This window comes from Chiloscyllium punctatum, chromosome 20 (genome assembly GCF_047496795.1).
Source record: "Chiloscyllium punctatum isolate Juve2018m chromosome 20, sChiPun1.3, whole genome shotgun sequence".
In the NCBI taxonomy this organism is placed as follows: Eukaryota; Metazoa; Chordata; class Chondrichthyes; order Orectolobiformes; family Hemiscylliidae; genus Chiloscyllium; species Chiloscyllium punctatum.
Window position 1 is genome coordinate 43,562,767 of NC_092758.1, and position 14,053 is coordinate 43,576,819.

At 40.2% G+C, this 14,053-nt stretch overlaps 1 protein-coding gene across 1 annotated transcript in view; it reads right to left on the minus strand.

Moving 5' to 3' along the window:
• The window catches only part of LOC140492088 (electrogenic sodium bicarbonate cotransporter 1-like), a 115,411-nt gene that overhangs the window by 54,399 nt on the left and 46,959 nt on the right, over positions 1-14,053 (minus strand). The window contains exons 14-16 of the mRNA XM_072590813.1: positions 12,869-12,982; positions 5,948-6,109; positions 1,758-1,936 (exon numbers count right to left, since the gene is read on the minus strand). Coding sequence (XP_072446914.1) covers positions 1,758-1,936; positions 5,948-6,109; positions 12,869-12,982 — 455 coding nt within the window. The remainder of the gene's footprint in view (positions 1-1,757; positions 1,937-5,947; positions 6,110-12,868; positions 12,983-14,053) is intronic.

The following is a 14,053-nucleotide window of genomic DNA, read 5'->3' on the forward strand; positions in this document are numbered from 1 at the left end:
ACCTGCGCCCACACCTCCTCCCTCACCTCTATCCAAGGCCCTAAAGGAGCCTTCCACATCCATCAAAGTTTTACTTGCACATCCACTAATATCATTTATTGTATCCGTTGCTCCCGATACAGTCTCCTCTACATTGGAGAGACTGGGTGCCTCCTAGCAGAGCGCTTTAGGGAACATCTCCGGGACACCCGCACCAATCAACCACATCGCCCCGTGGCCCAACATTTCAACTCCCCCTCCCACTCTGCCAAGGACATGGAGGTCCTGGGCCTCCTTCACCACCGCTCCCTCACCACCAGACGCCTGAAGGAAGAACGCCTCATCTTCCGCCTCGGAATACTTCAACCCCAGGGCATCAATGTGGACTTCAACAGTTTCCTCATTTCCCCTTCCCCCACCTCACCCTAGTTCTAAACTTCCAGCTCAGTAACTGTCCCCATGACTAGTCCGGACTTGTCCTACCTGCCTATCTCCTTTTCCACCTATCCACTCCAGCCTCTCCTTCCTGACCTATCACCTTCATCCCCATTCACCCATTGTACTCTATGCTACTTTCTCCCCACCCCCACCCTCCTCTAGCTTATCTCTCCATGCTTCAGGCTCACTGCCTTTATTCCTGATGAAGGGCTTTTGCACGAAACGTTGATTTCGAAGCTACTTGGATGCTGCCTGAACTGCTGTGCTCTCCCAGCACCATTTATCCAGAATCTGGTTTCCAGCATCTGCAGTCATTGTTTTTACCTTATTAACTGTATATGTCCTGCCCTGATTTGCCTTACCAAAATGCCTCATATTACACCTCACATTTATCTAAATTAAACTCCATCTGCTACTCCTTGAGAAATTGGCCCACCTGATCAAAATCCCATTGTATGCTTTTTCGACATGAACTTTCTTCACTGTCCACTACACCACCCAGTTTGGTGTCATCTGCAAACCTACCAACGATATCTCCTATATTCACATCCAAATCATTTATAGAAATGAAAAGCAGCAGACCCAGCAGCAAGCCTTGCAGTACATCGCTGGTCACAGGCCTCCAGTCCAAAAGATGACACTCCATCATCACCCTCTGTCTCCTATCTGCCAGCCCATTTTATATCCAATTGGCTAGCTCCCCATGGAGCTCAAGTAATGTCATCTTGCTAACCAGTATACCATGCAGAACATTGTCAAATGCCTTGCTGAAGTCTATATAGACAATGTGTACCCTGCTCTGCCTTCATCAATCTTCTTTGTCATCTCTTCAAAAAACTCAATGCATTGTCCAAATTATATTAGCATGTCATTTTAATTTGTGATAGTCAATCAATTTACCAAGTAATCTTAGTCTGTGTACATTACTCCATCATTAGTTTATTGCTTTCAAACATGATTGGGAATTATTCTTCACATATTCTCTCACAATAAGATTACAATCACAGAATTATTGTTAAATCTGCTTGTATTAATCCATATATTGTGCTGAATGTGAGATTGAATTCATAACAGTCTGCTCATGGAAACTACTATGTAGCCATGAAACAACAGCATGTGCTGAAAAGAGAACGATTAGGTACAATGATTATACTTCGACTGAGAATCTGAAATAATAACTGATACACATCCATGGATATATTGGATGAGAATACAGCTCAGTTGATTACATGAAGAACACAATTATGCTCTAAGTAAATGCACGCAATTTAAAAAGAACTCTAATTATATTATTTCCATCAACAATCTATTAAAAATCCTCGGAATATTGCTCAACATACCTCACTCCCATAAATGTGGGCTCTACACCTGGGGCAGATTTTGCAGTCTCCATTTTCAAGCTGTCTATGTGTGCAAGGGATATTACAGTTGCAGACACGTACCAGGGCAGACCCATGAATGAAGTAAGGATCATAATGAGAGCTATCCAGAACAGGTCTAGGTGAAAGCCAGCACCTTTCTGTGGGGTAATTGTCACAGTTTGAATTGGGAAAAGAAAACACATGCTAAATAGAAATTGCATCCGTCCAAAATATTACTTACCCTGATTGCCATTTCTCTAAAACTTCAAGATAGGTCTTCTGTTAGAGTTGTACAATAGAGTCCCTTTCAGATGTTATAAAATAACATTGTTTCCCTCACAATAGTCATTTCAGTTTTCAGATTTCAGCCACTATTCCATGTAAAGTATTCATATTTCACTTTCCTATATTAAATTAGGTTACATACAATTATTTAGAAAAGTCTCCTATTTTGCTTGGTGAACAAGGGATTGAAGCTAAGTGATTCACTTTAAATGGACTTGTTTTTCAATATTCTATATTGCAGCCAGTAGGTGATCTCTTAGTACTGTAGCAATTATTTGTTGATGTAGAGTTTAATCAGTAAATATATTAAAGTGAAAATGAATTAATAAATGGTCCATAGTTATGTGAAATTGAATGATTTTAATAATTTAAATTTATTTTAAAATTTATACAATTAATATCCCTTCTGTTTATGGAAGGAAGGTAATGTGGCAACTTGTAATTCGACTTTTCTGCCCTCATTTGGCCTTGAAATTTTTCCCCTTGTTCTCTTTTAAACTCATTGCCATTTGCTGAGACAAGGTTTCCATTTTCTAATATCTCAAAGTAATGAGTCATAATGTTTGTATCTGGAGAATTGGTAAGGGGAAGTTATTTAATAATGTGGACTGTTAACCTGAGTCTGTGATGTTCCATGTGTGAACATAAAGACTTCAAGAGATCGTTGTCAAATTACTTCCTTTGTCAAACACTAAACAAGTTAATGGAAGAGGGATAAGTGAGGACAGTATGTGGCTATTGCAGATGGATAGGGCTCTTATTACCATGACATTAGAGTAACTTCTAGGTCTGGAGAAGGCTGTACAGTAAAGTAATGCATCAATGTAGCACTTTTAAGTTGAAAATGCTCCATGACACAGAGGTATCATCAGACAAAAATAGATGCTGAGACAGTTAGTGAGATAATAGAAGCGGTAGCCAACGGGAATTAAAAGAGAACCTTAAAGGTGGAGAGGGAGCAGGTAATTTGAAGGGTTGGTGGCCGGGGGTTCAGTGTCTGGGTTGGGGAGGGAGGGGAAATATTGGAATCAGAGTGGTAAAACAAAACTGAAACTTGAAACAGTCTTATGATAATGAAGAACAAGACAGTGCTAAAGCTGATCTTGAGGCACACCTAAAGTGTAGGAGGAAAATGAAAATGAGGCTTTAAAGAGCAAAACAGAATATTCAAGGAAGACCAACGAATAACATAGAAGAGGATATACAGTGCATTTTAGGGAGAGGGGTTCAAATCCTGCCATGGTAGATAGTGGAAATTGAATTTTTTAAAAATTGTGGAATTAAGAGCCTAATGATGACCATGAAACCATTGTTGATTATCAGAAATACCCTTCTGGTTCATTAATGTCTTTTAGGGAAGGAAACTGCCATTCTTACCTGATCTGGCCTACATGCAACACAGACCAACAGCAATGTGGTTGACTCTTAATTGTTGTCTTGGCAATTAGGGATGGGCAATAAATCCTGGCTTAGCCAGTGATGCTCTCACCCCATAAATAAATACAGAATTTTCATGAACATATAAAAAAGGAAAAGAATAAACAAAAAGGGTCAAGCAACTCCAGGATGTAGGAAGAAATCTTAATTGTGTAGACTGAAAATGGCTCATTTATTAAATATCCATAACCTGGAACTTTCTTGGAGTTGTCCATGCTGTACCATCATAACTTCCCGTGAAGTTATGTCAGCAAATTGGGAGCAGCTCTGAAGAAATTATCAGTCAATATTTTGCATTTACCTTAACAAAATGAGAGAGCTTTTGTATAGTAGCAGAACTTTTGAAACAACCAATCAATAAAACTATTGATATCGGACAACTCAAATTGAAACAGAAAATACTGAATAAATTCAGCAGGTTTGGCAGCATCTGTGGAGAGAGAAACAGCATCAACATTTCAAGTCCAATGTAATTTTTCTTGAAAACTGGCTGCGTTTGCTTTCATTTGATATCAGACAACTGATGATTCAGAAAATACCCAAGGTACTCAGTATGTCACTCAACTTTAGTGTAAGGTAATTGACCTTGTTTCTTTCTCCATTGAAGCTACCTGAACTGCTCTGCATTTCTTTTTTCAGCTTCAGATTTCCAGCATCTGTAGTATTTTGCTTTTATCTGACATACTGTTCAGGGTTGATAAGTTAGAAGACTCTAACACATGTACCCAGGCTACAGAAAGGAATCAAAAGTTGGATAATAGATTCTCTGATCACAATTTGCAAATCCTGATTAAACATGAAAGTTGTGCCCTGGAACCAGAGACGAGCAGATATCGCATCATTGTTTAGAAAACGGTAAGTGGTTAGTCACATAACTATAGATCTGTCTGTCTAATAGCAGATGCAATTAACAGTTAGATATTCTAAGCAACTTAACAATTGATTTTTAATCCCCGCTGTCTGTTTTGCTGAAAGACACATTGTGTTTTACAAGTATAATACATTTTTGAAGAAGTAATGAACTAGATAAACATTGTATGTCAGATAGATTTTAGAAGATACTCAAAAGATGCCACACAAGATGTCTGTTAGAAATTTCTGTTGCATTGGAAATGAGTAGGGAGAGGTAGAACATTGTTTAATAGCCAAGACAAAAAGTGGGCTAAAAGTGTCCCACATGTATTCATACAAAAGATTTGGATGAATGTTGTCAATTTAAAAATAGAATGAGCAATGTAAAGACATAAAGACAACAAAAGTAGGCTAATGGAATGTGTCAGATGCAATTTAATATAAATAAGTCATTAAGAAATACGTTTTGAGGAAAAAGGTAATAAAAAGGATCTTTCACTTATGGAAAGGCACTGAAGGGAGTGGGTGAAAGGACCTAGGAAATTCAATTCCATGATTTTATAAAAATGCAACTGTAGTTAGATGAGTCCATAAAAAGGTCGATAGAATTTTGCATTTTATGAATGTAGATTTGGATGTGAATGAAGAGTTAACGAAGAATTTATATAAATACAGGCTCAGATACAATCGAACTGAATCTCATCTCATGATCACTAATGGCATACAGAGCATGAGCTGAGAGCACTAAATAACGTAGTTACAAGAGGAGAAATGAAATCTTGCAATTCTTTCCATATAGCAGAGAAAGCTAAGGAGATGAAATTCAGATTTTTAAAATTATAAGAAACTTAAATGGAAAACATTGTTTGTGCTGATTTGAGAGCATGAGAAAGTGAGGATTGTAGATGCTGTAGATTAAAGTCGAAAGTGGTGCTGGAAAAGCACAGCAGGTCAGGCAGCATCTGAGGAGCAGAAGAATCGACGTTTTGGGCATAAGCCCTTCATCAGGAGTGTGTGTGTGTGTGTGTGTGTGTGTGTGTGTGTGTGTGTGTTGAAGGGCTTATGCCCAAAACGTTGATTCTCCTGCTTTTCAGATGCTGCCTGACCTGATTTGAGAGACAGCAAAGAATAATCAGTTTAAGACTGGAGAGTGAGGAGAAATGTTCGGAAATATCTCTTAACACAGACGTTGTTAGCATATGGAATGCTTTGCCACTGAGAATGGTTAGAATAGATACCACACTCTCTTTAAAGAATTTAATGCAGCAAGAGACACAAAATAATATGAAAAAGCATGGGATTATGAGATTAGGTTTGAATTGCTCTGCTGAAGAATCAGAATAGATAGGATAGGTTATCTGACTTTCTTTATCATAAATTTATATGTTTGTAATGCTAATGTTAATAGATGGCATAATTTCAGCAAATACATGGATTGTTAATTATAGCTAAATTTTAAAAATAATTTTGGAATAAAGTTAGAACTGTCATGTGGTTTTGCAAATATTTAAAGAACAAACCATCATGCAATTGTTTTCCAACTGACAGTGCGGTGAAACAATTTTTTTTTCAAGCAGGAGAAGTTAATGACAAACCTTGAGTTTATGTTCCTTGCGGTTCAGGATGAGAGCAGTAATCTGCTGGTCCATAAAGATAAGTATGGTGACCAGTAAAGCTGGTGCAATTGCAATGAGGCACATCCACCATTCATTCCCACCAAATGGATACACAAACCACCCTCTGTGTGGGTTCGTTGGCTTTAATAAAAAGAATAATATCAATTATATTGCATTTCCTCAAAGCATTACAAAGTGAAAAGCTCCATTTATCTTCCACACATCTTTCCTCATCTAACGATCTATTTAACCCTTTATTCCTGTTTCCCTCATCTGTCTATTTGGCTTCTGCTTAGAAGTTTGTATAGAATTCATTTCCTTAAATCCATGTGGTAGTGTGCTCTCAACACTTATGAGTAAGGGTGTTTCTTGAAAATTCCCTCCTGGATTTATTGGCTTACTCTATTGCAGAGAAAATTGGACACTTTCTGTAACTCTGACAGTTCATAAGCTGATAAATGTAAGTTTATTGTTTAAACATCAAAAATAAATGCATTTAAACGAGTGTTTGTGTGATGGAAGAATTCAATATCAGTGTAGATTAATTTATAATCAGCAGCTTAAACAAAAATTGCCTACATTAAAAAGTAGGAGAAAGTGAGGACTGCAGATGCTGAAGATCAGAGCTGAAAATGTGTTACTGGAAAATCGCAGCAGGTCAGGCAGCATCCAAGGAGCAGGAGAATCGACGTTTCGGACATAAGCCCTTCTTCCTGACCTGCTGCGCTTTTCCAGCAACACATTTTCAGCTACATTAAAAAGTATTCAAAGAACTGTTGTATTTTGAAAGTTAAAGACCCTGAAGAGCTGTTACGATGTCATTTGTAAAACCATGCTTAAAACACATGAGTTCATATAATTCAGGAAGATTTGAGTTGATAAACAAATACAAAAAAGTTTACCCAATATCTTTATTATGACAACAATGTCGTCTTTAAATTCATTCTGTTGCATGTGTTGGGAATAGACAAACCAAAAAATTTACTGAAGTATTAACTATGCAGAGGTATTATGTTTAAATATTATTGTATGAACTTCCCACAAATAAAAAAATTAATGCTGATGCTTTGTTTAACACTAAATCAAATTAGTTCAATGTTTTGGTGTTTCTGTGTCGATGCAATAATTAAAAATAGGTATTTTAGCCTCCTAAAAGGCCAGAAAAGCAGCTTAAATATTTTGCAATCCTGTGTGAGTATAAAAACCTTGATTTGTGACTATCGTGGCAAAATGAGAGTACACCAAATTGGTGGGGTTAGCTTCCTAAACAGGGTAAATTTCGAGAATAGGCAATTGTAGTTTACAGTACTGACTGGAATAGCCTTGAGACTGCTTTTCTTCTTTTTCATTAAGACCTTTTACAAAGTAAATTTGCCCAGTTATTATTTTAAAACTTCTACTATCCTTAATAATCCCAAATGCAAATATAGCAATGTAATGACATCATGCCATCTGAAAGCAGTAAGAGAAAGTCCATAGAACATTCATGTTAGATGTGACAAAGCATCAAATTTTACCTCATTACAGTTTTACTAACACAATCCAGAGACAAATATAACAAATGTTTTGCCAGAAGCAGATGATAAGCAATGACACAAATTGCTATTTTCATAATTGGACGTCTTGAATTCACCAAATTGTCTGGAGGAAGTGCACTAATAATGAATCCCACTGCCTCGATTTTACATTCATTCAGTGCACTTTGCTGCAGGATGTGGCAGCTGTGTGTTTAAAATAAACCCTAGTCCTTATTCAGATTTGTTAATTATATCTAGACTGGACTTCAAAACGTTCTACCTGGGGAAATGGATGGGAAAAGACAAAAGTTCAATCTCTGGCCCCTTGCTGAGATATTTGTATCATCGATAGTCACAGGTGAGGTGACGGAAGACTGGAGATTGGCTAATGTGATGCCAATGTTTAAGAAGGCTGATAAAGACACACCAGGGAACTACAGAACAGTGAGTCTGATGTCAGTGGTGGGCAAATTGTTGGAGGGAATCCTGAGGGACTGGATGTACATGTATTTGGAAAGGCAAGGACTGATTAGGGATAGTCAACATGGCTTTGTGCGTGGGAAATCATGTCTCACAAACTTGATTGAGTTTTTTGAAGAAGTAACAAAGAGGATTGATGACAGCAGAGTGGTAGATGTGATCCATATGGACTTCAGTAAGGGGTGCGACAGGGTTTCCCACGGGAGACTGATTAGCAAGCTTAGATCTCACGTAATACAGGGAGAACTAGCCATTTGGATACAGAACTGACATAAAGATATAAGACAGAGGGTGGTGGTGGAGGGTTGTTTTTCAGACTGGAGGCCTGTGACCAGTGGAGTGCCACAAGGATTGGTGCTGGGTCCACTACTTTTTGTCATTTATATAAATAATTTGGATGTGAGCATAAGAGGTACAGTTAGTAAGTTTGCAGATGACTCCAAAATTGGAGGTGTAGTGAACAGCGAAGAAGGTTACCTCAGATTACAACGGGATCTTAATCAGATGGGCCAATGAGCTGAGAAGTGGCAGATAGAGTTTAATTTAGATAAATGTGAGGTGCTGCATTTTGGGAAAACAAATCTTAGCAGGACTTATACACTTAATGGTAAGGTCCTAGAGAGTGTTGCTGAACTAAAAAACCTTGGAGTACAGGTTCATAGCTCCTTGAAAGTGGAGTCGCAAGTAGATAGGATAGTGAAGAAGGCATTTGGTATGCTTTCCTTTGTTGGTCAGAGTATTGAGGACAGGAATTGGGAGGTCATGTTGCAGCTTTACAGGACATTGGTTAGGCCACTGTTGGAATATTGTGTGCAATTCTGGTCTCCTTCCTGTCGGAAGGGTGTTGTGAAACTTGAAAGGGTTCAGAAAAGATTCACAGGGGTGTTGTCAATGTTCACAACATCACTGCCTTGACTTGCTTTTTTTGTTCTTTGCTCCCTCAGAGCTTAAAGGCTTCAGCTTACTGTCCAGCCTTGCTGTTAGTACAGACACAAAGCTATGCACTTGTCATGGCTGTCAGCAGTCAGACAAGTGAATGGAATGTTGCTGTACAGCACTCTGCTACTTCAGTATTACAGCTGCAGCTGACAGAGCACACACACTGCATTTGCGTCAACAAAATGGCCAGGTCTCAAAGTAGTCCTCAGTCAGATCAAGGGAGACTGTCTTCAGCCAGGTGTCCCAACACGGTTAGAGTAAGGGCATCAATCATTATTAGCTCAAAGGCTTAGATACAAGCCAACTGCTTAGGACAGTCAGTGTGGGGGTCCATATCACCATTTGTAGGGAGTGTGCTATGATCAGTCCTGCATGCCCAGTGCAACCAGTTCAGGGGGTTGTGGGAAGTCAGGCAGAGGAGCTCTACAGAGATCAGTCAGGGATCTACTCAGTCAAAAGTATGGCTCTGGAAAAGCACAGCAGATCAGGCAGCATCTGAGGAGCAGGGGAGTCGATGTTTCGGGCATAAGCCCTACATCAGGAGTGTGTGTGTGTGTGTGTGCGTGCGTGCGTGTGTGTGTACGCACGCGGGCTGAGAGATAAATGGGAGGGGTGTGAGACTGGGGGAGAAGGTAGCTGGGAATGTGATAGGTGAATGAAGGTGTGGGGTGATGGTGCTAAGTTGGAGCTGAGGGTTGAGCAGATACGTGGGAAGGAAGATTGACAGGTCAAGAGTGCAGTGCTGAGTTGGAGGGTTGGGTCTGGGATAAGGTGGGGGGATGGGAGATGAGGAAACTGGTAAAATCGACATTGATCCCACGTGGTTGGAGGGTCCCAAGGCAGAAGATGAGGCATTCTTCCTCCAGGCATTGGGTGGCTAGGATCTGGCAGTGGAGGAGGCCCAGGACTTGCATGTTCTTGGCGGAGTGGGAGGGGGAGTTGAAGTGATTGGCCACGGGGTGGTAGGGTTGTTTAGTGCGTGTGTCCCAGAGATGTCCTCTGAAATGTTCTGCAGGTTGGCGTCCTGTGTCCCCAATGAAGAGGAGACCACATCAAGAGCAATGGACACAGTAGTTGAGGTGTTGGATGTGCAGGAAGATCACTGTCAGATGTGGAAGGATACTTTGGGGCCTTGGATAGAGGTGAGTTGGGGGAGGTGTGGGCGCAGATTTTAAACCTCTTGCGGTGGCAAGGGAAGGTATCGGGAATTGAGGGTGGGTTGGTGCGGGGGGCGTGGACCTAATAAGCGAGTCGTGAAGGGAATAGGATGTGGAATGCTGATAGGGGTGAGGAGGGAAATATATCTCTCTGGTGGTGGGGTCTGACTGTATGTAGCGGAAATGATGGAGGATGATCCATTGTATCTAGAGATTGGTAGGGTGGAAGGTGACCACCAGGGCATTTCAATCCTTGTTGTTGTTGGACGGGTGGGGTTCAAGGGCAGAGGTGCGAGATGTGGAGAAGATGTGCTGGAAGGCATTGTTGACCACATGGGAGAGGAAATTGCAGTCCTTGAAGCTGGAGGCCATCTGGGATGTTTTGGATTGAAATTGATCCTCCTGGGAGCAGATGCAGCAGAGGCAGAAGAATTGGGAGTAAGGGATAGCATTTTTATAGGAGGTGGGGTGGGAGGAGGTGTAGTCCAGGTAGCTGTGGGAGTTGGTGGGTTTGAAGTAGGTGTCCGTGTTGAGTCAGTCACTGGAAATGGAAACGGAGAGATCCATGGTATAGTGGAGGAAAAGGTGTGCAATGGTGCCGGTGTAACTGCGGATGATGGACTGTTCCTTGTACCTGACGAAGAGGCAGGCACAGCTAGAGCCCATTCAGGTACCCATGGCTACCCCTTTGGTCTGAAATTGGCAATGGTGGCAGTATAATGGGGTAGCGGGGGCAGAAATGATATCATCATTTACCGCAGTGGTGGCTGTAGCAGCCGCATGGCTAATGGTGTCTGAGTGGTCAGTCAGTCAAGGTTGACCATCCAAGTTGTCAGAGGGTGGCAGATCATGGTCAGTCTTAGGGATCAGCTCAATGAAAGTCAATGGGATTTATCAGGGGCCAATGCTGTGGTAGTGAAGTTAGTGAAGTCAATTCTGTGGACTTATGGCAGCATGCTGGGATGCAGACTGGACAGTAATTGTAAAAGGGGCAAGGGGGTGAAATGATAGTGCATTGGAGACAGGAGCTACTGCAGGGGCTCAATAATGGTCACTGCTACACTGGCTCTGATAATTGGGAGCTTACTATTGCACCTACTGTGATTGGTATGATTAAACTGTATCCTACATCCCCCCAGGGATGGGGGGATAAGTAGCACTCCTCTCGATAGAATTCTGAGATTGATAACTTTCAGCTCTTTGTAACTTTTCATTTGAAAATATTGTGACCTGCAATCATGTTGTTGATTTCTGTCATTGCTTTTGGTTTCTCAAAATCATTTTTCTTCACTGTGCTTTTCTACATTTCATAGTTAAATACATGTAACTGTTTTTAGGTGTCTACCATCTTGTTTTCAAGGAAATTTTCCTTTTCTTTATCTTTCTCACTGTAAATATACACACTCTGTGTATAAAGGCTTATAGGTTTTTCTCTTTTATTTCAACTATTTCAAACATTATTAAACTGTTTCTCCACTGCCTCATACTTCAATCCCTCTGTTTATTAATCTCATGCTTTTAATTCCTTCACGAACTACAAGTTTTACTGATTGTTAAATAACTGTGTATTTTAAAATAAATCATGAGGTATATAGTTCCATTAATGCCTTTATTGGCTAAGTGTAATGATGTCTGAGAATTACGTATGGAAAGAGGTGAATAATATCTGTAACACATGATCAAAGATCACAGAATTTTTATGGTGTAGAAAGAGGCCATTTATTCTATCATGTCCACACTGCCTTATTGAATAAACAACTTGCTTTGTGAATTCTCTTACCTTCTCCTTGTAACGTGTGCACTTTTCCTTTCTAGTTAGTGGTCTTAATGGAAACTGGGCAGTGCATTCCAGTTCCTAACTGCTCACTACATGCTTATATTACCTTGGTTTGTTTTACTTGTTACTTCAAACTTATGTTGAAAAGGGTGGTGCTGGAAAAGCACAGCTGGTCAGGCAGCATCAGAGAAGCAGAAGAGTCGATGTTTTGAGCGTGAGCTTTTCACCTTCCTAATAAAACATCGACTCTCCTGCTCCTTGGATGCTGCCTGACCAGCTGTGCTTTTCCAGCACCACACTTTTCGACTCAGATCTCCAGCATCTGCAGTCCTCACTTTCTCTTACTTCAAATTTATACCCTCTCACTCATAACACTTTTACAAGTAGGAAAAGTTTTGTGCTAACCTTTCTATTCAGACCCTTCATGATTTTGAATACCGCTGTCAAATCTCCTCTCAGCCATTTACTTCCTCCAAGCAAAACAGTTCTAACTTCTCCACTCTGCCTTCATGACTGAAGATCATCATCCCTGGAACCATTCTTGTGAATCTTCCCTCCACTGTCTTGAATGGCTACCCAAGCTTCCTAAAATGCACTGATCAGAACTGGATGCAATTTTTCAGCTGAAATAGAACTAATGACTAATACAAGTCCAACATAACCTCATTGCTCTTGTACTTTATTTCACTGTTAATAAAGCCCAAGATACTGTACACTTTATTAGCCACACTCTCAAGCTGTCCCGTCACCTTCAATGATTTCATAAACAGATGAACACAAACATCCTATTCCTGTAAGTCCTTTAAAAGTTTTACCCTTCATATGATCTCTCCATGTTTTTTTTCCAGAATGCATCACTTCATATCTCTCTGCATTGAAAATCATCTGTCCACTTATTCCATCAATTTGCTGGTGTTGACAATGTTTCCACATACTGGAAATGGTTTATGGCAAAGTAGCCTTCACTTCCAAGATAAATCAATGCATTAATTAGACAGAGCAAACAGTCTTCATATTCAGTGACACAAACCTTAAGCTCACTTGGCACAATGAGTTTTGGGGTATCCACACCAACGAGGATATCAACTCCACAGAAGATCAGTATTGACAGGATGATGGAAAAATCACTAATTAGTTTCCTGACCTAAGGAAGAAATCGGTAAGTTGTAAAACAATCATCATACAAAACATTTTAAATGGTTTCATATGCAAAAATTGGAGTGTTGAACTTTAATTGTTAAACTTGAGCCAACTATAATTATGGAATGAATTGAGAGAGCCAATCTAAATGTAATCCAGTTCTGATTATTTACAAGGACATTCGAGAACAAATGTGCTCTGACAGGTTTTACAGAATAGAATATGTCTGTCTCAAGAGGCAATGAATCAGTTGGTCAATGTTGGACCCCAGTTCACAAATTCTGGCTGATTAGGCACATGTTTCTTGTTCTGACCCGTTGACTGAAGTAATGCCAACTTCTTACTTTTGTGCACTGGAGGTACTGCTTCTTAAGCCTTTCTGGCCATTAGTCATGTAAATGAACAATAGCAGGCTGATTAGCCTAACCTCAGTCATGGGTAAGAGTTTGGAGTCCATTTAGAAGGATGAGTTTTCTGAGTACTTGGAAGTGAATGCTTGAGATGGGGTAAAATAGGGTAAAGTCAGCATGGTTTCATCAAAGGAGGTCATGTCTGACAAATCTGCTAGAATTCTTTGAAGAGGTAATGAGCAGGCTAGACCAAGGAGAGCCAATGGATGATATCTATCTGGACTTACGGGCCTGTGAGAAGGTGCCATACAGGAGGCTGTTGAGTAAGATAAAAGGCAAGGTGCTAGCATGGATAGAAGATTGGCTGTCTGGCAGAAAGCAGAAATTGGGGATAAAAGGGTCTTTCTCAGGATGGCAGCCAGTGACACGCAGTGTTCTGCAAGAGTCAATGTTGGGACCACAACTTTTCACTTTATATATTAATTATCTAGATGAAGGAACTGAGGACATTCTGGCTAAGCTTGCAGATGATACAAAGATAAGTAGAGGGACAGGTAGTATTGAGGAAGCAGGGAGAGTGCAAAAGGATTTGGACAGGTTAGGAGAGTGGGCAAAGAAGTGGCAGATGAAGTACAATGTGGGAAAGTATGAGGTCATGCACTTTGGTAGGAAGAATAGAAGCATGGACTGTTTTCTAAATGGAGAGAAAATACAGAAGTCCGAAG